This window comes from Larimichthys crocea, chromosome XVI (genome assembly GCF_000972845.2).
Source record: "Larimichthys crocea isolate SSNF chromosome XVI, L_crocea_2.0, whole genome shotgun sequence".
Lineage (NCBI taxonomy): Eukaryota > Metazoa > Chordata > Actinopteri > Sciaenidae > Larimichthys > Larimichthys crocea.
In genome coordinates this window covers 20458943-20480939 of record NC_040026.1, presented here as the reverse complement: position 1 = coordinate 20480939, position 21997 = coordinate 20458943, and the positions used below count along the sequence as shown (strand labels likewise).

General features: G+C 44.6%; 1 protein-coding gene across 1 annotated transcript in view; it reads right to left on the bottom strand.

The window, feature by feature from the left end:
- The window catches only part of sdk2b (sidekick cell adhesion molecule 2b), a 247597-nt gene that overhangs the window by 32719 nt on the left and 192881 nt on the right, over window positions 1–21997 (bottom strand). Inside the window, exons 5-19 of the mRNA XM_019270164.2 lie at window positions 18547–18680; window positions 15205–15316; window positions 14336–14526; window positions 12447–12530; window positions 12139–12333; window positions 10099–10215; window positions 9651–9818; window positions 9170–9272; window positions 6187–6363; window positions 5080–5216; window positions 4220–4367; window positions 2956–3096; window positions 2024–2205; window positions 1379–1494; window positions 37–232 (exon numbers count right to left, since the gene is read on the bottom strand). Coding sequence (XP_019125709.2) covers window positions 37–232; window positions 1379–1494; window positions 2024–2205; window positions 2956–3096; window positions 4220–4367; window positions 5080–5216; window positions 6187–6363; window positions 9170–9272; window positions 9651–9818; window positions 10099–10215; window positions 12139–12333; window positions 12447–12530; window positions 14336–14526; window positions 15205–15316; window positions 18547–18680 — 2201 coding nt within the window. The remainder of the gene's footprint in view (window positions 1–36; window positions 233–1378; window positions 1495–2023; window positions 2206–2955; window positions 3097–4219; window positions 4368–5079; window positions 5217–6186; window positions 6364–9169; window positions 9273–9650; window positions 9819–10098; window positions 10216–12138; window positions 12334–12446; window positions 12531–14335; window positions 14527–15204; window positions 15317–18546; window positions 18681–21997) is intronic.

The window sequence follows — 21997 nt, the reverse complement described above, 5'->3', positions numbered from 1 at the left end:
CACAGGAGAAAAAAAACGGAAGAAAAAGTCACTTACTGTCCTCATGTGTCCTTAATGCTTTGGGCGGGCTGCGGGGTCCGTCTCCAGGTGTAGTGAAACACAGCACCGAGGTGTAATACTCCGTGAACTTCTTCAGACCTGTCACATATCCCACATGGACGCTGTCCTGGAAGTTGGGTCGCACCGTTACCATGGAAACCTCTTCGTCTCTGCTAGGCTCCCAAGCCAGCAACTAAAACAGACACAGAAAAAAAAAGAAAAAGTGTGACGAAAATTACCCAGACAGCGGAATATAAAGCAGCTAACCATCTTTCTGTAATAATCCTCACAACGTTTGTTCTGGCAAAACTAACAGAGGAGTCTCACTCTGGTAGTCCCGAGTCACTCTGAGGAGTTATTTGGCATCAAGCTCTGCCAAATATATTTAAAAAGATGCCCCGAAGAGGCTTTGACTGGGAAGAAAACGGCGGAATATTTCCACCAAGACTGGGAAAAGTGAGAGAGAGAGAGTTAAAGCTCAAGAGACGCATCATAGCATCCCATCATACAGCATCCACAAATGGGACCTGGACTGACCAATTAAGGCGCTTAGGTAATGAGTCCCAAAGGCGGGTCTATTGGATTTGGTTCCATTTTCCAGAGTGAGGGAAGAAAAGAGTTGGCAGGAGGATGTCAGATAGAGAGATGCTTGACTGTCTGCCACTTCTTCTCCTCTTTTTTTTTTATTGCTCTAACCATTTTCCCATCCGCCTGAAGTTCTTCCTATAGCTTCACTTTCTATCACCTTTCACACTCTCTAACCCCCCCTCTCACTGCCGCGTAAGCATCTCCCAGGAGAAAGATTTGGTATTTAAAATTCAGAGCGGGTTTTTTTACACGGTGACCCCTAAACCCAGCTGAGTAAGGCCTGTGGAGCGCTACTGAACAGAAAGACAAAAAAAAACAACATGATATAATTAAGTCTCACAGAGCCCAACGGGAAAAAAAAAAAAATAGTACCACCATATGGATGTGGCTTTATGATTCCCTGTGGGTTAGGGTACATTTGTTTCAATGAAGTATACACAAGAGACAGAGAGATGGACTATATTCAAGAGCCCATGACAAAATAATGAAGACATTCATCATTACGTGCACGCCGCTTCACAATGTAACATGTGAAAAATGGTAGCTGAGATAAAGAGAATGACCTCCGACTGACGAATGGGTTGAACAAAGTCCATCATTCATGACGGAACCAAATATCTTTTGCCCCTTGGCTTCTGTCTGCCTCTTCCTACAGAGGATATGTGATACTACAAGTTCAGCTCTGACAGTTCTGTCAATGGGCGTGATGTGCTGCTGGCGGCGACGGCGGCCGCCGAAGGCAGTCGCTGACCTTGTAGCCCTGGTTGATGCCGTTGATGAACTGAGGGTTGGGGGCTGTCCACGTGAAACGGATAGTCGTCGAGTTGACCGGCTCGGCCTGCACGCTCCTGGGGGCGATGGTGGGCACTGGAGAGGAGGGAAAAAGAGGGGGGAGAGTGTAAGGACAAAAAAAAAAAGCAAAGGTGTGAGTGCTGGATGTCTGCCCGCATCTATTTTGATGTCAGTATTGATCGCTGCCGCACAGGTCAGGGCAGGTACTGCTATCAGTCTCTTTCTGATGACACTCACACCTAATACTGAAGCTCTCCGTGGGTTTGTTTGCGTGAGCTGCTTATGGATTTCAAGCCTTTGTGTGGCCGGCACAAAAGGCCATTCAATGCTAATGCAGTCCAACATCATTCAGCGGTGGCTTTAAAAATAAACCCGACGCCAAGGAGAAGAATCTGTGCCCGCTGTATAATAACAGACGCAGGATGTTACAGTGCAGGCCTTATAAATCATAAATATGCTCATCATGCTTAAAATTAGCAACGCCTAAACGCTGACTCACTGAAAAAAAGGACACATTGGATGACTAAGAAAGCAAACAGTCAGCATAAAAAAAAGAAAAAAGCTTGTTCTCGGATCAATAGCATTTGATAACACGAGCGCTCACCTCCCTGCAGGGTCCACTCGGTGACTTTATGGCTGAAAGTGCCCAAACCTGCCCCGTTATAGGCGGCCACCTCGATCTCATAGTTAGTCCAGATGATGAGGTCCTCCAGCAGCAGGTTGGTCACATCCGGGCTGGAAATGTTCTTAATCTGGTAGTCCACAGGCAGCCCGGTCAGACGGTACCTGAGAGCATTAGTTTGACATTTTAGATGCTTCTCTAAACAAATAAGAGAGAGGACATTATTACTTCATTGCTTGAGCCAAGACTTGCAGTACGCCACACTCCCTGCTAGGGGGAGACAAAGCACCAGCAAACATGCAATTGAAAAAAGCCACTGACAGCACTGACTGTTGTCTGGAAAACACCTGCTGTTTCATTTGGATGTAATGAATTTAAAAAAGCCCGACAGAAAAACCAAACTAATTACATGTTTACAGGATTTACAGTCAGTTTGGCACATTGCTGACTCGGCCTATTAAAGCCACTAAAGTTTTTTTTTTTTTTTTTTAAACCAGTCATTAAATTTGAGTTTTCCCTCTCAGACTAAATTATTATTTAAACGCAGCCGGTGTTAACTGACACCCTAAGTAAAGACACGCTGTGTGTGTGTGTGTGTGTGTGTGTGTGTGTGACCTCATTCCTGCAGCTTACCGCATTAAGATAATGTATTGGAAGTCAAAATAGTATTAGGTGAATGGTGAAGAAGGCGGCTGGAAGTTTAATTCTTTACAAATTCAGAATGATCAGCTTGAAATAACACGGCCGTGATGAGCAGGTTCTCCTTCCAGAATCTAGTCTGCATTATGAGTCTAACAGGACTTCACGCTGGACTGAATGCATGCTTGGAACTTTGCAGCATTTGGGATAAAAAGTCAGAAACAGACAGCTGTCGGTGGAGGCGTGGACGAGCAGGGGTGGAGGGGGGGTATTACCGGATGGTGTAGCCCCTGAGGATGCCGTTCTGGTGGCTTTCTGGAGGAGGCTGCCACTGGATCATGATGGACTGGTTAGTCCGGCCGCTGGCAATGACGTTCTGGGGTGGAGCACTTGGGGGCTCCTCTGGGAGAGAGACACTGCAGAACACACAAGGAGAGACTATGGCAGTGAGAGACGGGATTAAAAGAACATTTTCTTCCTAAAAAAATCATCATGAACACAGCTCGGAATTCATTCTAAAGCCAAAAACATAACCCGCCGTGTAACCGGCAGCTCAAATGAAGTATATCAATTCAGAGCTTAAACGGCTCTATAATTTCAACTGGAACCTTCTCTGCTGGCGTCTGACCGTTCTTTTCTGCAGAAAATATGCGCAGTGCATGCCCCCAATACCGCATCAGAGGAAGTCAAACGGTGTCAGGGTTTTTATTCAGCGACCTAAACTATTGGAGGATATGCAAAAGAAAGAAAGAAAGAGAGAAAGAGAGAGGAGAGGAGGGAAGTGAGATCCGGCGGTGGCAAATTAGTCCCGGATGGCGTCGCAGAGAATTCGGTGCCAGCTCCCTTCCACGCAACACACACACAGACGGAGTGCCACCCACCACCACCACCACCACCACCGCCGCCACCACCACCACCCCGTGGCTCTCCTCTGGCTAGAGAGCCGACAGTGTGCGCTTTCTCCAACGTGAGACCGCGTGGGTGTTTGTGTGCGTGGACGTGTGTTAACATGTGATTCGTGTATGTTTGTGTGTGTGTGTGTGTGTCTGCTTTGGTAAGCTTACACATATATCCTCTCTTCACCGAGTATTGACTGAAGGGATCAGTCAAACTGGTTGTCTAGGAAACGCACTTCATAAGCCACAAAGTGGAGATTTTTATTTTTTTTCTGACATCGTGATGATTCCTCGTCGCCTTTTTTGCGGTCGGTGGCATAGTGGGTTAAGCAGCCGCCCCATGTGTGGAGGCTATAGTCCTCGCTGCAGCCGGCCCCGGTTCGAACCCCGCATCGGACGGCCATTTACTGCGTGTCACTCCCCCTCTCTCTGCCCCCTGTTTCCTGTCTATCTTCAGCTGTGCTATCATTAAAGGCCAAAAAAATAATCTTACAAAAAAACGGCGTGCTTATAAATCATAAAGGATCATAAATGAACATTTGGCGGCGAATGCACGCTGGCAGTCTGTGTGACCTGGATCAAAAGTGACAAAAAATAGTTGTAGTACTGATGCGGATAGATATAGAATCTGGCTTTAGCTCACCGGTCTGTCTCTTTGCTGAATTGCCCCTTCCCCACATCATTAACGGCACAGAGGCGGAACTGATAGGAGCGCGCCGGGATCAAGCCATTGACCGTCACTGCTGTGGACACCGGCTCAATATTGGCCTGCAGGATGGCCCAGGGAGCATCTGGAAGAAAGAAAACCAAGTTTTTTTTACACCTCGTTCCACACACACACACGTCTTATTCATTTCTATGCTTAACCATTCGCCATGACTTCCTCCCCCCCAAACAAATTGGACATTTTTCTAAGAATTTCACTAATATTCAGGAGGGATTTTGCAATCATTTTGTCATGGCGGGGTCACAATTTCAAATTCAAATTCATTAAGTAGAACAAGTCATGCCGAGGACAGAGAAAGAGAACAGCGTGAGCGGCGGCGTGCCGCAAGGTTAGACCTAGACGTCGCTCTGCGGTGCTTCAGCTCAAGCTGAACATGCTTGTTACATGCACAGCTGTGAGGCAGATAGACTGTAGTGTAGTCTACGTGTACGATTTGGGATTAAAAAAGCAGCGATGAACGTGGTTAATTAGTCGTATTGATCATGCTTTTAGAGTCCTCTTCAAGTCTTTAGCTGATTTCTTTCTTTGTACTTAAGCTCTTCTTTAGGGAAGAACACTGACATCATAGAAGCCTGGGCCGCACGGGGGATGAAGAAATCGAAACACGAGCGATGTTTTACGTCTTTTTTCGCTCCGTGCTGTGATGTTGATCCCAAGTGCAAGAGTTCCCCTCTGCCCCAAACTCAACCGGTCATGCATTATTTATAGATGTTAAACTTTTGACACAACGCGCAGATGGTAGAGAGGGATTTCAGCAGATGCAGGATTTGACTTACTGTTCTCGGAAACCTCCAGGATGTATCGTATAAGGGGACTATTCCCATCAAAGGGTTTGGCCCAGGCCAGGTCGATGGCTCTTTTCTCAGATGTGCTCAACACCGCTGTAGGGTTCTCGGGGGCATGGGGCAGCTGCCTGCAGGGAACAACGGGACAACTTTCGATAAATAAAAAGAATCTCTCCTATCACGGCGAATCCTCCGCGGGGACAGGGAGAGACGTTTGGCTCCCTCTCTCTCTCTGAACGGCCTCTTGTACAAATCTGTAGCGAAGCTGAATGTTTTATAACAGAGAGATCAGTTAGACAGGTGATGAAATGCGGCGAGACAAGACAGCAAAGATGGTTCCTTGTCAAGATGGACACACAGGCAAACAAAACAAGATAGATATCGCCAGAGGAGGGAAAAGGATTTGAAAGGCATCAGAAGACAGATAGGAAGAAGACGCACGGACAAAGGCATGAATAAAACGAGGCCAAAAACTGAGGATCATTAATTCATTCGGCCATAAATTCAGATAAGCACAGACAGATTGGTAGATAAACCTTATTGCAGTGAACGGACACAGACAGTAACTCAGTCAAACGAGACAGCCAACAGGGGGGACAAAGGGAGACACAAACAATCAGCCAGTCCGTCCATCATTTTGGCAAAGTTAGACGTCTCGTTCATATTAAGTTTACCCTTGCTGCAGCGGCACGCCGCGTGCCGGAGTGCGACTGTAACGGATAAAGTTTGGGAGAAGATTGGAGACGACAAAAACGGCACAGAAGGGTTTGTGTGAGTGTAAGTGTGTGTCTGTGTGTGTAGTCTCACAGATGGATGGAGGGGGGGGTCCCTTGGGGCTGCAAGTGTGTCGGGTGAGAATGAGGACAGGGGAGGTGAGGAAGAGCAGGTGTCATTTAAGTGGAAATGAGTCAGAGGTGTCGAAAAGAACAGGGAGAATGGCAGCGGTGGTGGAAGGAAGTGTGTGTGTGTGTGTGTGTGTGTGTGTGTGTGTGTGCGTGCTCAGAGTAGGTTGTCTTGCTTCAAAGAACATGTTCCTTCTTGTGTCTTTGCACTGGAGAATATCGACGGAACGAGAATGTGAGAGAAAGAAATTAATACCTGACACGGAGGTGGGCGCTGCGAGAATCGTTGCCGCCGACGGAGGTGACCCGGCACGTGTACGTGCCTATGTCACCCGACCAGGTTTGGGAGATGTGGAGGGTGCCGTCCGGGTCCAGACGCATGCGGGGGATGGACTGGACGTTGATCACGGAGCCTTCTTTTTCCCAGATGTGCCTGGAACACAAAATCATCAGTCAGCCGGCCTGTATTTTCACTGGTGTCATCATCTGATGGATCTTGTTCCTTCTAATATCAGTTGTTCGTGTTTATTTGCACTAAATTGTCATTTCTAAAAGGGAAATTGATCAATCTGGGTGTGTTAATACATTTAGAAAAGAGTTTTACAAAAGGCTTTGAGTAAACAGGAATCATCTCTACTTTGAGTACCAAACGGAAAACAATCCAAATTGTTTCTGGCCAAAGTGTGCAATTCCCAAATCTAAAATATCATCCTGCTGAATAAGGAACAGAAATAAAAACGAGGTGTGTTCGGGCTGAATGTGAGGTGTGTTTTTCACGCGGCGTGATTGATTGCAAGTGGACGTGAACGAACACCTATCCTTTGTGGGCGGCGAGGAACGAGGCAAAGCTGCAATCGAGCGGCTTAATACGCCGCTCGCTTTGAGTTCAGTCAAAACAAATGAAAGAAAATATGAAGAAATAAAAAAAAGAAATAACTGTCGGTACTCCTGCACAATCAAAGAGACCATTAGAGAAGATTAAACTAAATCAGCAGCAACTATTTTAGGCGTTCGAGTGGGAATTTGCAAGATATCCAAAAGGAGTTTGACAATGCTGACTCACTGTTAGTGTCACACAATGAACATTTGTTTAGTTCCCAATTAAGTGCACAAACACATCAGATTCTCACAACCTGACTTGCTGGAAGATGAGCCCCCGGCTTTAGATGGCAGGTTAACTCTTTCTGACAACAGAACCACGAGCAAACTGAGGATTTGTTCATCCGCAATCTGAGAAGAATACGTTATTAGTGAAGTATTTCATCCCCCTCATCCCTCCCTCCATCTTTTCAAGCTGCCCCGTGTGCATATCATAGCGGGCTGACGGATGCATATCAAACGCTCATCAAAACCTGCGTGGCTCAAACGTGGTGTCAGATGTAGCCCCTCCAAGTAGAAAGGGACAGAATGGTCTATTGATCGCCACTGATGTCGGCCTAGAAGCTTGGAGTTCAGTAAAATCGTCTGTTGTGAGGTCTGTTTGTCGCGGCACTGGTTTGAACCAGAGTTTTTTTTTTGTAACGACATGTGTGCGGTCGAACATATTCAACAGGTGTTTGCTTCTGTACTGGACTGCGCGTCCATCGGGGAGGTGGATTTCTGCTGTTTGAGCGTTGTTTACATCTCAATGCATGTATTTATGAGTTTGTGTGCATTCGGTGGAACCCCACTCCCTGTGGTGGGGAGAACCGGAGTAGAATAAAACACAGGGAGGTTAATAATAAATGATTTGTGCTCAGGGTGGAGAATGACTAATTAACAACTAAACCTGTCAAACAACACGGCAACTAATAACTAATGACAAAGCATTTCCGTTAACAGATCCATAGGCTGAAAATGATCAACAGTTGTGCTTTTTTAGGTATTCACATGAATGTGTAGAGGATAACAAACACAGGAACGTGTCCAGATGTTCACCATCAGAATCCAATTCAAGATTTGTGCACACGGTCATGCTAACCCTAACCCACATTCATAAAGGTCTTCTAATCAGGGGTAGGGATGGGAATCGAGAACCGGTTCTTGTTGAGAACCGGTTACGTGTGTTTCAGTTCCATGGAATCGTTTGGCAGTTTATGTAACGATTCTCTTCTCGATTCCAGCAAGCACGACTAATTACGCCACGTAACTTGCGCAAGTTTGGCACGTGCAGTGCAATCAGTAGTAAACAATGGCACCCACTCGGTTCAAACGCTCCAAAGTTTGGCTGCGTTTTACCAAAACAGACGGCAACAGGGCGACTTGCAATCATTGCAAGGTGGAGATAACAGCGTCTGGAGGGAACACGACCAACATGCAGAAACATTTGCGCACACAACATGTAATATTTTTAAATGAATGTCGTGTTTTTGACACGCTTCGGACTGGAGATGAATCTCAACCTAGAAGCAGTGGCAGCAGCCAGGCTGTGACCACCTCTGTGGTTACTACGGGAGGTAAATAACACACCATGCCGACCATGTTAGCGCCATGTGCTTCTTTGTAGAACATGCTATAACAGTTCACATTAAACGAATGCCTTCTGCATTACATTTAGAAGATGACCATGACAAGAGAGAGAGTCTGGCTGGCTCAGAGGCTGGCAGCTGTACTGATACTCGCTCCAGTTCACTACCTCCTCTAGATGATGCTGATCAAACTGTTTGTTCTCCTTTTTTGCCCAAATGAGAATCGATAAGAGAATCGATAAAGAATCGAATCGTTAAGCAGAATCGACAAAGAATCGAATCGTTAAGCAGAATCGATAATGGAATCGTAAAAATCTTATCAATTCCCATCCCTAATCAGGGGATGTCTTTTTCTATATATTTAAAGACAGTGCGTTTGAGAAAACGACAGCAATGAATGAATACATGTATCGCCCGCTAACAAGTGTTGTAGCTGGAGCCTGAGACGGCTTATTCCTCTGTGCCACGGAGCTCCATTGTTGTCCCAAAACGATTAAAAACACATCAGTGAGACACATTGGGCTGTGAGCTGTTAATACACAGCTGAAAATAGACCCCAGCAACAAAACAAAACAAAAAAAACACAATTTACACTCGAGTAACATTTGCTAAATATAAAAAAAGCACAGTGCTTTGTTGTTTTAGGAAATTACTTCATAAATTCTCCAGACGGAACGTTGATTTGGGTCTTTTCATTCATTTACAATGAGAAAAAATATAGAATTACGCCAGCTAAGACCAACTGTAGCCTCTTTTCTTTTTCTTTTCGTGAAACTCTGAAACTGCTTTTACCTGACTGTTACACTGGGGTCGTGTGTGACTCCGCAGGTCATAATGGCTTTGGTTCCTTTGATAACGCTCTGGTCCTGTGGGGGGGTGGTGATCCGGGTGCGAGCTGTGGAGATAAAAAAAAATAAATAAATAGAGACGAGGAAAGTAAACAAAGAGAGATATCCATCCTGAGAAGAACAACACGAGGGGGAATAGTGAAACGTGGGAAACTCATTTCGGCTGAAATGACATGCTGCTGTTTTGTACTTTGCTTCTTGATGGCTTTTTTTGCAGAAAACACCACGATGATGACTCCAAACCGCCACAGAAGAGTTTGTTTTTTGTCTCTGAAGGAATTGAGCGAGGCTTTATTATTATATGACAAGACCCCGATTCCCGACCCCTGTGAAGGATTGTTTGAGCGTTTTAAAACACACACCATGTGTGTTTTTTTAAAGAAAAAGAAAAAAGGCCTGGCTCATCTAACCCTCTGCAAACTCACCCCACACCACAAGGTCAGCGGACGCCTCATCGATGCCCCTGGAGTTGCTCGCCATGCACGTGTAGGTCCCGGCGTCTGAGATGTGCGAGGGGGAGATGAGCAGGCTGCCCGACTCGAGCAAGGTGAACCTGGGAAGCTGGACCGAACCGCTGGCCAGCACGCGCTCACCTGAGTGTATGAAGAGACGACAGATGCATAAATAGAGATGAAGGTTCACAGTATGGATGGAAAAAACGAGGCATTCAGGGACCGGATAGGGGATGTGGAGGAAAAACAAGGACAGCCTTTCCCCTGATCTGCCATTGAAAACATGAAAAGCCTGGCTCTGGAGTAAATCCCTGCTAAAGGAATCCAATCAGGCTTTATTTGTTAAGCCATGGCAAACTATGCTCCCGTGTGTAATAGATAACAGGCATCACAATCTCCAAGGCGTGTGCATCGCAGAGACCTTTCTGCCAGGTGATAGCCGGTCTTGGAGCTCCGGAGGTCTCGCAGTGCAGGATGACTGACATGCCGTCGATCACGGTGCTCTCTGAGGGTCCGGCTGTGATATTCGGGGCAATGCCTGGAGGGAGAGACAAACACACACATGCAGACAGATTAAAAAAAGAGAGCTCTGTACAGTAAAGAGAGGGTTAGAATAAGGTAAGAGGTGACCGTCTGTGGCAAATGCATCTTTTGTACGCGTCTAAATGTTCAGTCAACGCTTTGTCCTGCTAATTATTCACAGATTGACACAGCCTTCAACCTTGGTACCAGAACTGTCTGCTGCCAGTCTATTTATTTTTTATTTTTGCACCGGCAAGGAGAGATAACGGCTAAGAGGAAGAAGAGGAGAGAAGCAATGTGTAAATAACTAAAATCCCTATTTGTGATATGCCATAAATCAAAGCTTTTATAGGATGACAGAAAACTGTATCACTCCCCAGAGGAAAGGAGGGAGAGTTTGTCAAAGAGGCAGCGTTGATCTCAGGACACATGGAGCGGGACAGACGGAGAAGTGGGGACACGAATGCGTTTTTAGGAAAGAGGGAAGTGATGAGATGAAATCTGGATGGAGGGAAGGGAGAGAGAGGAAGAGAGAGAGAGAGATAGTGATTGGAAGAGGAGAGTCCGCCAGAGAGAATATCATAAATTCTGATAACGTGGCGTAGCGTGGAGTGAAGGCAGCAAGAACTGAGACACAGTGAAGAAAATTAGATGTCAGAACCCTGCCAAACAGATGCACAGCGAGAGTAAAAAATTAATTCATTAATTATTGATTTTCAAACTCCAGCAGTGGCACATGCTCAGAAAAAAAAAAATCTCCACGTTCTTGTTCAGGCAGCAGATATGACGTCGGACTCGAGTCTTTGTTTGTAGTGATGTGAACTCAATCAGAGAAAAATCCAGAGATTTAATGAACACAGGACGCAAAGAGGTTTTACATGTTTCCGAAAAAGCTACATAACACACCCCGATGAAAATCAAATGAAGTTTTTAGAACTGGGTTCAGGGAAGGGTCGTGCCTTGAACTCATCCCATTTCCACACCTCGAGTACTTAAGCTCTCTCTTTCATTCAGATACATGAACCGCTGCGCCTCTAATCCACGGAGCGATGAAGACGAAAAGGGATGGTTCCCTCCACTCAGAGTCTCAAACTCCCTTCTGGTTCCCTTCTGTCCAATCGACACTGTTCCATCTCTGAACTCCTCCATCCATCTGTCTATTATCCTGATTCCTCCTCTCATCCCTTACTCCTCCATCCATTCACCACTCCTATATCATATTGGTTCACCTTTATCCACAATATGCAATTAACCCCGACTCAATCTAAATCCAGTGAACAATAACATGATGTAAAAAATGTCCTCTAGGGGACAATGAATGTCTGAAGTGTCACCATGTTGATTTGATATAATCGAAACGAGCTTTAAATTTGGATTCTAGAAATCAAAAGAAGGGTCGCGGATTCTCCACAGTTTTGCAGGTGAGTTGTTGTAAAGTTCCCTTCTGCCATCTAGTGACTTACAGTTTCTAAATGATTTCCATTTGAGCATGTGGCCTTAGATGTTTGGCACAAAACTTCATGGAGATCCATCTAATAGTTTCTTAGATATCTCAGTCGAGAAAACAGGGGTGGAGATTTAAGGCACGCTGCTAGCGCAGTGGAAAACAAATATTTTGACCTTTTTGGGGGAAAAAACAGGAGAATAATTGCGTAATCTTTTAATTAGGTTGGAGTTATTTTTGGGCAGGAAATTGCAACTTAAATCCATTTAAAAACAAAATAAATTGCTCCTTCTCTCCGTCCTACTTTCAGCTGGGAATTGCTTTCCATTTTCGTGAAACAATTACACCTTTCTGAGAGAGCTGTGGCAAGGACTTAACATTATCCTTTGGAGAAAAAAAATAAAAAAATAATAATAATTCGGAGGTTTTAACCAAACACATTGTGCTTTAATAAGCTGGAATTATTGAAAATCATTTCAGGGCTGGAGCACTCACTGGTAACAGCCAGGTACGTGTTGGTCTGAACCTCTCCTGCAGAATTTCTGGCAAAGCACTGGAACATCCCGGTGTCGTCGGGCAGGAGGCCGTTGACCTGCAGGCTGCCTCCCACCAGCACCCTGTACCTGGGCGTCTTCACTGGGTCGATGGGCAGAGCATCCTTGTACCACACGATGTCGGGCTGGGGGACTCCTGAAGAGGGTTGAGTGAGTTCAGACAGTGAGTCATGCTTCAGCATGAAATCACACTAATTAAAAATTGTTGAATTCATTTATTTTTCTCTTGTATTCACGCACACTGCTCACCTCGTGCCTGGCACGGTATGTCCACCACCTTCTCCATCTCAGCCGTGATGTGCTTCTCCGGCTCCTTAATAAACTGCGGCGGTTCTGGAGGGAAAAACACGGCGAGGAGAAGAAAAATAAGAAGCAAAGCGCGGCGGCCGTAATCATCACAACTCACAAAGTACATTAGCGATACGGTGTGAGATCTTAAAAACGCATAAAGTGACAGCTCCTCGGGATTGATGACACCGGGACAAAGTAGTGAAATCCTCGCGGGGGCAAACTACTCGCGGCGTGGCTGAAAATAATGCGATTATAAAGTAGTTTGATTGAAGAGAGCGGTAATTGCTACTCTGTAATGGTTTTACGTGCATCTTTCAAACTCATGGGGCGAGGGGGAGACTCAGTTAGCTGCGTCGAGGGAAAAGTTCAGCACACCTCACATCACAACCTTGAAAACATCAAAGTGTTTCAGTGTGATGGAATGAAAGGAACTCCGGCTATGTTATATTAAATACTTTCTTGAGGCCAACCATAAGCTTTCTCTCTTTTAAATCAATAACACTTTCCCCTCACTGCCTCACGACTTCGCAGCCATACCTTTTTCCCAGATTCATATAGCGGGACGAGGAATATTTATATCAGTTTTAATACCGGCTCTTTTGTTTAACCTTGCCAATGTAAATGTGACGTCGACTCCCACACATTTTCCTGATGTATGCGCAGTAAACTAAATGCAGAAACATTGTTTTTTATTTTTTCATTTAGGTTGTCCTGCTGATTTTAAAAGCCCGTGCAAGCAATTATAGAATCTGACTAATCACATCATGAGGGGCATAGAAGAAGATATACTTTATTAATCCCTCAATAGGGAAATTCTTTTTTCACTCTATTTAATTTTTTACATGCATTTTAACCCAGATACACACATGCAGTACAAGGCATAGACATGCAATTTTTGGAGAGAGATGGTGGAGTGATGGGCAGCCCCCCTGAGGAGCGCCCAGCGAGCAGTTGGGGGGGATCGGTGCCGTGCTCAAGGGCACCTCGGCAGTGCCCAGGAGGTGAACTGGCACCTCTCCAGCTACCAGTCCACCTTCCATATTTGGTCCATGTGGGACTTGAACCGGCCACCCTGCGGTTCCCAAGCCAAGGACGGCAGTAGCTCAGCCCATAGGGACTTGGCTTGGGAACCGGAGGGTGGCCGGTTCAAGTTCCACATGGACTAGTATAAAAAAATAGTATAAAAAGAATTTCCCCCGTTCGTGGGATTAATAAAGTATTCCTAATAAACATTAGGAAAATGTGCTGAGATTCTGAATACAAGTCAAAACACACACTATACAAAAGGCAAACATTGAGATAAATGCTGCTGCAAATATCCAAACACAACAGGGAGGAAGGGAATGATGAACCTATTTGACTTTGCAGAAAAGATACTGAAGCACATTTTCTTAATGTTTATGCTTTCACTCTATGTTTTTGTCCCGGGGGGGGGCCTCTGTAAAAGAACCCAAACAGTGCTTGAAATGCAGTGTGTGATTAAACATGCATGGACTGCATGGTAATAGCTATTCTTTAATATTTTGAAATACTAAAGAATTAAATAAAGTGTAATATTATCACCTACAAATGTGCGTCTGTAAAGGATTTGTGGGGCAAAATATGGAATATATTATGCATGTTTTTATTAGTGTACAATCACCTGAGGATAATCATCTTTTTTGTTTTTGTTACTTTAAATTGAGCTTTTTATGTATACAGTAAGATTGGGTCTTGTTTTGCCACTGTCGTCCTTTAGGGTGATGTGAGGAGATTGCAACTAAATTGCACACTGGTCCTTTAAAAAGGCAAGATGTCAACAGTCCTGGTTCAACATCCAAGACCATATTTCACTTTCGAAATCTTACCCAGTACGTGCAGATAAGCCCCGGCGCTGACCGAGGGCACGCTGCTGCTGCGGAGAACGGCCTCGCACTCGTAGTATCCGGCGTCGCTCACCAACGGGCTGAGGATGGTCAGCCTGCGGTTGAAGTCGCTCAGACCGCTGTTCACCAACATGCCGTTCTTACGCCACGTGATGCCCAGCTTGATGAGAGGCCTGCGGGGAGGAGGGGGGTGGAAAGTAAAGAGTTTCAGATTAGTTCTCATCAGAAATGGTTCCAAAGTTTATTTCTCTCACAAAGTGTCCATCCGTCTTTTTTAATCTATTCTGAATAGCTGATATTGGAATAAAAAAAATAAATAAAACTCACAAAAATATGAGTTTATAGGCTGAGATGATGCCAACTGTTCTCAATTCAAACTGACTATTTCATGAGTCAAGGGATGTCATTAGTGGAGTCTGCTTTGTTACTGCATATTTCAACACTCGTGTCTACAAAAAACTCCGCAAGACAAGAGGAACCGTATTGAATCAACCGCAATTATCATTCAACACACACAGAATATTTACTTATCGGGATAAAAAACTCCATCCGAGATGGAATTTGACAAAACATGAATTGTTAAGATGAGTGCTTGTGCCGCGCGGCGCATTTTATTCTGAAACTGTACGCACGAATTACAAACAAACTTCATCAATCATCAGCATTTTCATTTATTAACTTCCCAGTGAGTGTGTAGACTGAATGTTAAAGGGTCATTTCACCCCAAAAAACTTTAGATGGCACAGCAATGGTGGTTAAAAAACCTCTTGGGTTATACATCCTAACCTTATTTGAGTGAAATGACCCTTTAACAAGCTGATCGGTGACCCTGCAGTAGCGGGATGTATTACCTGGCGTTGGCCACGCACTCCATCGTGACCTCCGAGGTCCCCGTAACCACGCTAGTGTTCCTGGGAGGGATGATGATGGTGGGAGCGATGGGGTCTGCTGGACCTCCAACATCTATAGACAGACAGGCAGAACACACACAGGTTAAGCAGACAGCTACGATCTTTATATATGAATAGAAGTAGATACAGCAGTGTTATCTGGATGGACGGTGGTGTCCTATACATTTCATTTCCACCCTGTTGGCGCTCACCAAAGTGACATATTAAAACTGACCAGTGTGCACAGTGTACCTGAGTTCTGACAGGGGGGGAGACGGGCTGAAAAAAGAGCGAGCCGGCTGCACTGCCTGTGTATAATAAGATGTCTGCTGGAGAACCGGAAACAGGCATGGAAAAATACAGGCTGACAACACCAAGCTAAAGGGGTGAAAAGGCCGCTGGTGTGTGTGTGTGTGTCTGCGTGAGCGCACACTCCCACGTTTCCATATGTGCATACAACTTATTTATGTCTGTGTGTGTGTGTGTTGTAAGCATCAGAGACAGCCTGTGGCAGTGCGAGCACAGTGTGTGTGTGTGTGTGTGTGTGTGTGCTGTCATGTCTGTGATAAACTCACACTGATCCGTCAATCCCATCTAGCCCTGGGAGTGTGCTTGTGGCTACACATGTCAGATATAGCTACAGGGGCTGTCATGACTCAATCTTACCAATCTTAGGGTCATTAGATGATGTATATGGGCCATGTGTGCACCCGTGAACGCACACGCATGCACAATGTCAAGGTTTCACCGCTAATCATCCGGAAAACGCCATTACATCATTTTAATGTGACAAAACTAAGTCCTGTAGTGTAAAATGTAGGGGCCTCCATTTATAGGACATGGTAGAGATGGAATATAAAATGCATAACTATGTTTTTATTACAGCATAAACACCTGGGAATGAGAGCCATTATGTTTTTTCTCCACAGAGTTGAACTGCTTTCTGCAACTGTGTTTCACAGCTACACTGATTTCTACTTTACACTGGGGAGGATAGGGCGAGGCGAAGAACTTTACCAAATAATCATTAGTATCATCAGTCACAATTAATGGAAAACAAGATGTACCGTGGTCAGAAAGCAAACAATTACTGACAGTAACAAACGCAGAACTCAGGAGGTCAATACGTTTGTGTGTATGTGTACTATTCACTGTTGTTGTTTGTTATGTGTGTGCTTGTTGTTATAAAAATTAGGATTATACTTGGGGTTCATGTGTTTTAATTCATATATTGTGTGTTTTCTGTCTTTTGCATGTCTCGTCCACTCCCCTTATCTGGCACGTGTTTACCGAGGCTGGCAGGGAGAGATAATTATAAAAATAGTTCAAGGGCAGGAGAGACAGGTTAAGGGAAGTGTAATTTTGGACAATAAACATAATGTTCATTACTGAGCAGAAAACCAAAGAAGGAAATCATCAGTGAGAAGATGTTAGAACATGTTAGTTAACAGTTAGAGCTCCTCGAGGAGCCTTTTCTCTGTAACCCCTTTTGTGTGTTGCACTGTTAAACGCTCCTTCTTGTACAAGAATAATAACTTAAACTTTGATACTTTGAATCCAGTCCTCCTTATTCAAGGGTTCTTTACAAATTCTCGTAACACTTGTATTATTCATATGCTCTGTTTTCATCTGTAAATTCGGAATACCTCAATAAAGTTTCCTAAAAAAGCAACATGTTGTTATAAACAACAGCAGCTATGGGCCACTAGATGGCACTAAATCTTACTCACTGGTCCTTTAAAGTTGAACATTTGGAGGGAAATGCACTGATACACTGAACTCTGAAGATGTTTTATTTAGACAATATATATAATATAAGGCTGCTTGAGAGGTGTAGTCTTTTCTTTGGACAGTGCCAGGCTCGCCCTGCCTCCAGTCTACATGCTTATAGCCCAGCTCTGTATTTAATGTGCAGATTGCATATTAATACAAATCTTCTCATCTCACTCAAATATCTTATTTTCCCCAAAGTCGGCGATAAAACCTAATTTTGAAGTTTTTCCAAACTTCATCCTGAGCGTCGAAACTTTAATATGCAACACTCGTCTCCTCGGAGTTTCTCCCTGACCTTACGATCTCTGCCCAGTCTTAGGCAAGCACTGTCGGAGCCAGGAAAGCTCATGGGAAATGCATTGTCAGTGGCGTCGCTGCAGGAACAGCTGCTGTAGCAGATACTGACTGATACACATGCACGTACGTTAAAACGCAAGCACTCACTCAAACACACACACAACTCTCAGTATTGGCTCTCCAAAAAGCCTGTACATCATTGTGTGTGTGTGTGTGTTTGTGAGTGCATGTGTGGAGCATATGTGGAATGTTCATGTAAATGCATGGCATGATTCCCAAAGACCTGCCAAGTTGAGACCTCCCGCTACGCTTTCTATCTAACCTGAACCAGAATGTGTGTGTGTGTGTGTGTGTGTGTGTGTGTGTGTGTGTCTCTGCATGTGTGTGAAGCACTAGTATAATCAACTCTGCCACTGTTCTCCATATGTGCCACAGGCTATTTCTGCTCCCTTGTGTTGTCAACTGTAATATCTTCCCCTCACCCTCCTCATTCACTCCCATACTGAACTCCAGTCTACCATGTCATAAGATGCTGTCTGTTAGGTTTCCTCTCATATTTCACTCTGCTGAGCTGAAGCCAACTGAATTGGTTTGAATCGTGTATCTTGTGTTTTTTTTTTTTTCTTTTCTCAGGGAGCTAAGGATGCTGCTGAATATTAAGAACTGCTTGGCAGTACAACAGTCAGCCCCCTGTCTCTGTCCCTGTGTCCCCCGTAGCTTTTTTTCTTCCTGCGTGTGAACAACTGCGACGATGTGTAAATATGGCTACAGACACACTTCCCTGAATGAAATAAAACCTTAACATAAAAAGTTTGAGCTTCTTGGTCGGTGCATAGTCATGGATCGAAGTATTTGCACGAGTAAAAAATAGGAATCCAACGATGTAAAAATGCATTCAAAATTCCTTCTTGGGGTATAAATGTACAAGTATTATCAGGGAACTTACTTAAAATAGCAAAAGTAAAAGAATTCATTATGTATTATGGCCCCTAAGTTACATTATCATATATAGAATTCATTTATATGATAGATTTAATCAAGTCGTTGCATGTCAAACTACATTATATTTCTACATTTCAGAGGGAACTATTGTACGTTTCATTCCGTTAGGCATATTTTGAAGCTACACTTTACAGATTAAACATGTACAATGAGTGTCAATCTAGTAACACCCTGCTACCTGTACGGGCGTAACCGGTCTAGTGTGTGTGTGTACAGCGTGTGGTTACTCACTCTCTACTGACAAGGTGATGGGCTGGCTCGTCTTGTTCTCTCCGTTCTTGTCGTTCACCGCTTGGACGTAGTAGCTGCCGGCATCCGGCGCCACCGTGGACAAGATGACCAGGGTGTTGTCCAGAGTGATGGCGCTGAGGAGGAGAAGACGAAGAGGAAAGGGGGAAATTGATTTTCATCTTTCAAAGGTAGCGTCAGACCGCTTAATTAGAGCTAAACATGTCTGTTTGCTTGTGTCCTGACACTTGATCCCGCGGCTGAAAGAGAGCATTAAACATTTTAACATTTTAATTACGCCGCCCGAGCCGCATTAGGTTCATCGATTTACGATGTGTAAACAATGTGTTGTTGCTGACTGAGCAAGGCCAAAATATTGACAGTCTCCCCTTGTTGTTCATACTTCTCCTTATGGTCCGTTCTGAAATACGATAGACAAAGTGCGTAATAACCCAGAGCTTTTAATTGGCTATTTGTACCTCTCTTGCTTCCTGTGGCCCGCGCCTTGGCAGCCGACCATGTTTGGCAGAAAACAATAGCGTCTTCCTTGTCGGCCTGGATGAATAAACACTGATCCATTTTTTTTCAGCAGGTGCCCCCGTAGAGGCCAAAACCTGGTGTCTTTGTCTCTATCAAGTCCTCCCATGTCAATGGAACAAAACAACGAGGGGAGAAACCTTCCTCCCTCCTCTCCGCCGCCTGATCTTACAGCCCCTGACTATGTTTACAATCAATATTTTCTTATTATCTGTGCCTGTTCAACAATCTGGAGGTAGATAGCCTGTTCCAACTGGGTGCCTCCCTCCACATATATCTTTTCCTCTTGGCCTTATCGCTCCATCTACTGCTCCGTGCAACTCCACCTCTCTCCCTTCCACCACCACCATCCAACAGCTGAATCTAGCCATGTGTGGAAGCGATATTTGGCGATATCTGCCCCCGACAGACACGATCTATTCAAAAACAAACAAAAAAATGCAGCTGAAGACACGGATTAAAGTCTAAATGTCTCATCATCAGATAACAACAAAAAAAAGTTTCAGTCATGGGTCAATCAGGAAGTGTAGGGAAACAAATCGATATCATTCAAATGGTCGTGGTGGCTCCAGCCCACCCTCTGTACTCTGTGACATTTCTGTTTGAGTTTCCCCTTTGATGCTTTCTTTAAAGTTCCCGGAGCTATTGGCAGGGCTAAATCTGGAATAACAGCTATCTTAGTAATCAATACCAAGCACAAAAAAACCCCTGTAAGTAATGGCTCCTTCTATAGAAATGTGTCCCCTATCCACTTGTTCTTCCACCCTGGTCTCCAGCTCATCAGTTGGGGGGAAATCCAAGCGCCTGCTGTGCCTTATCAAGAGAGCAACATAGGCTTGATGAGAAAACCGAGAAAAAAACATTCAAATGTGGAAAGAAAAAAAGAAATGTTCACGAGCACGTACAGGTGTAGACACACACAGAGAAACTTTCTCAAACTCTCGTTGTGGCTCCAGAGAGTCATGCTGGAAAAGCACTTGACACAGCTCAGACAGATATACCGCGTATGCTGCGTATAGCTACCTGTGCTGTTCTTATGCGATCCATCTCTAGACTGATTGATTGTCAAATATCCCATAGCATCTCCAGTCGCCGGGGCTCATTTGGGATTCCCCGTGCATTGCCGAGACTGAAAACAGTGTTCCTAAAGGGACTGGCAGGCCTCAATGGCTGCAGCTTATGATCTGCGGTAAATATTTAATGCTTAGCTCGCTGGAGCGGTGACATCCTGGACGCACAGCCATGAATTATGGATCCCCTTCAGGGATATGGCCAGGACGGAAGTGTCCAAAGCGTTGGATGAATTCCAGCTGACTTCGCCGGGGACCTTTCTAAAACTGAGACACAATCCGTGGCTTAACATACCTGTCGCTTGAGAAAGTCTCGAAGACGAATATACAGGATATAGTGCTGTTAACGTATAGGACACACCAGCAGCCTATTCTCTCTGTGATAGTGTCAAGCGTTGTACAAAGCGATCTTACAAGCTCTTTCTCTTTGTTTCTCTCTCTCTTTGCATGCACTGCTCAAGAACCCTGTCCGAGTCAGTTTCAACTAATATTTCTTCCGCAGAAAAGTTATGTTTTCATAAACGTTAGGCGATATTCCCCATGTCTAGGTGATTTTAATCTCTTCTAACACACAGCAGGTGAACTTTGGAGGATGGAGCACGAAATGATTAATCTCTAACATCATTCTTTAATCATTTCTTTAGATGGAATGCTTCATTTAAAAAGGTCCAGCGTGGAGGATTTAGTGGCATCTAGAGGTGAGGTTGCAGACTGCAACCAACTTGAATATCCTCGGCCTCACCCTCAGAAGCAGTGGTTGGTTTGTCCGGTCTAAGCTAATAAAAATTCTTATTTTAAGGTGATATAGTAATGAAAACATATCATATTCCATTTCTGCCATATTATACGAACTGGACCTTTAGAGGTGCTGTGGATCGGTTAAGGTTTGCTTCTTCTCAACCTCACAAATTGGTCCACACTGATTGAAAGGGGAAGCGGAAACTTCAACGACGTAAGCGTCACATTTTGACCAATGAAAATATGTCGGAGGTGGCGCAAGTGTGAAAATTTTAGTGCAAAAATAGAAGCAGAGCAGAGCAGTGACAAATCGCTTAGCCCGTTGGCTGACGCACAAAGCTCGTGATCTGATGTTGACTCATCTGCATCACGTTCTACCTGGAATCAGAGGTGCGCAAACAAAACTTTGAAACGCAGCGTGTTCGGCATCTTCCTGCTCCTGCCTCAGGCCTCCGCGATCAAAGACCACATGATGCAGGAAGAAATTAAAACTGAATGGCTTTACGTGTGTATCAAAGGATCCGGAGGAGGTAGATAAGAATTTGGCTGAACGAGGTAATGAAATTGTTTTTTTTGACCGGCTTCATGAAGTAATATCTTATTTTCACCATGTCGCTGGTTTATATTTTTATATCGCGTTCTCTCTCTCTATGAATGGTCATCCACATTCAGCTCCCCCAGTCTCTCAGCGGTGTGTGTGTGTGTGTGTGAGCAGCTGTCTGAGGCTCGCTTGTAACGATGGCTTACCACGTATCCGGCACGGTGCAGGGATTTATCAAGCCACAGAGCTGAGAAATTTGGACAAATCAGATATGTGTGAACATGCCTCTGTCTCTGTCTGTTTATTCCGACTTCTTTGAATCCCCCTTTTCTTTTTTTTATTCCAACCCAATTTCCTTTCCCATTATTATTCTCCAGAAAGAGCTGCGGTCCACGAGAGAGCCTGGCAGGCTGGACAGCTGCTCAGAAACATCTTGGCGCGCGACTGTGCAAGCTTTATATGCAAACCCCAGTTTTGCTCGCAGCCAGAATCGGGATCGGCCCTCGTATGCAATTACTTTCCCGTGGATCAATTTATTTATGTTTAGCGTCAGGGGTGGCTTTTCAAT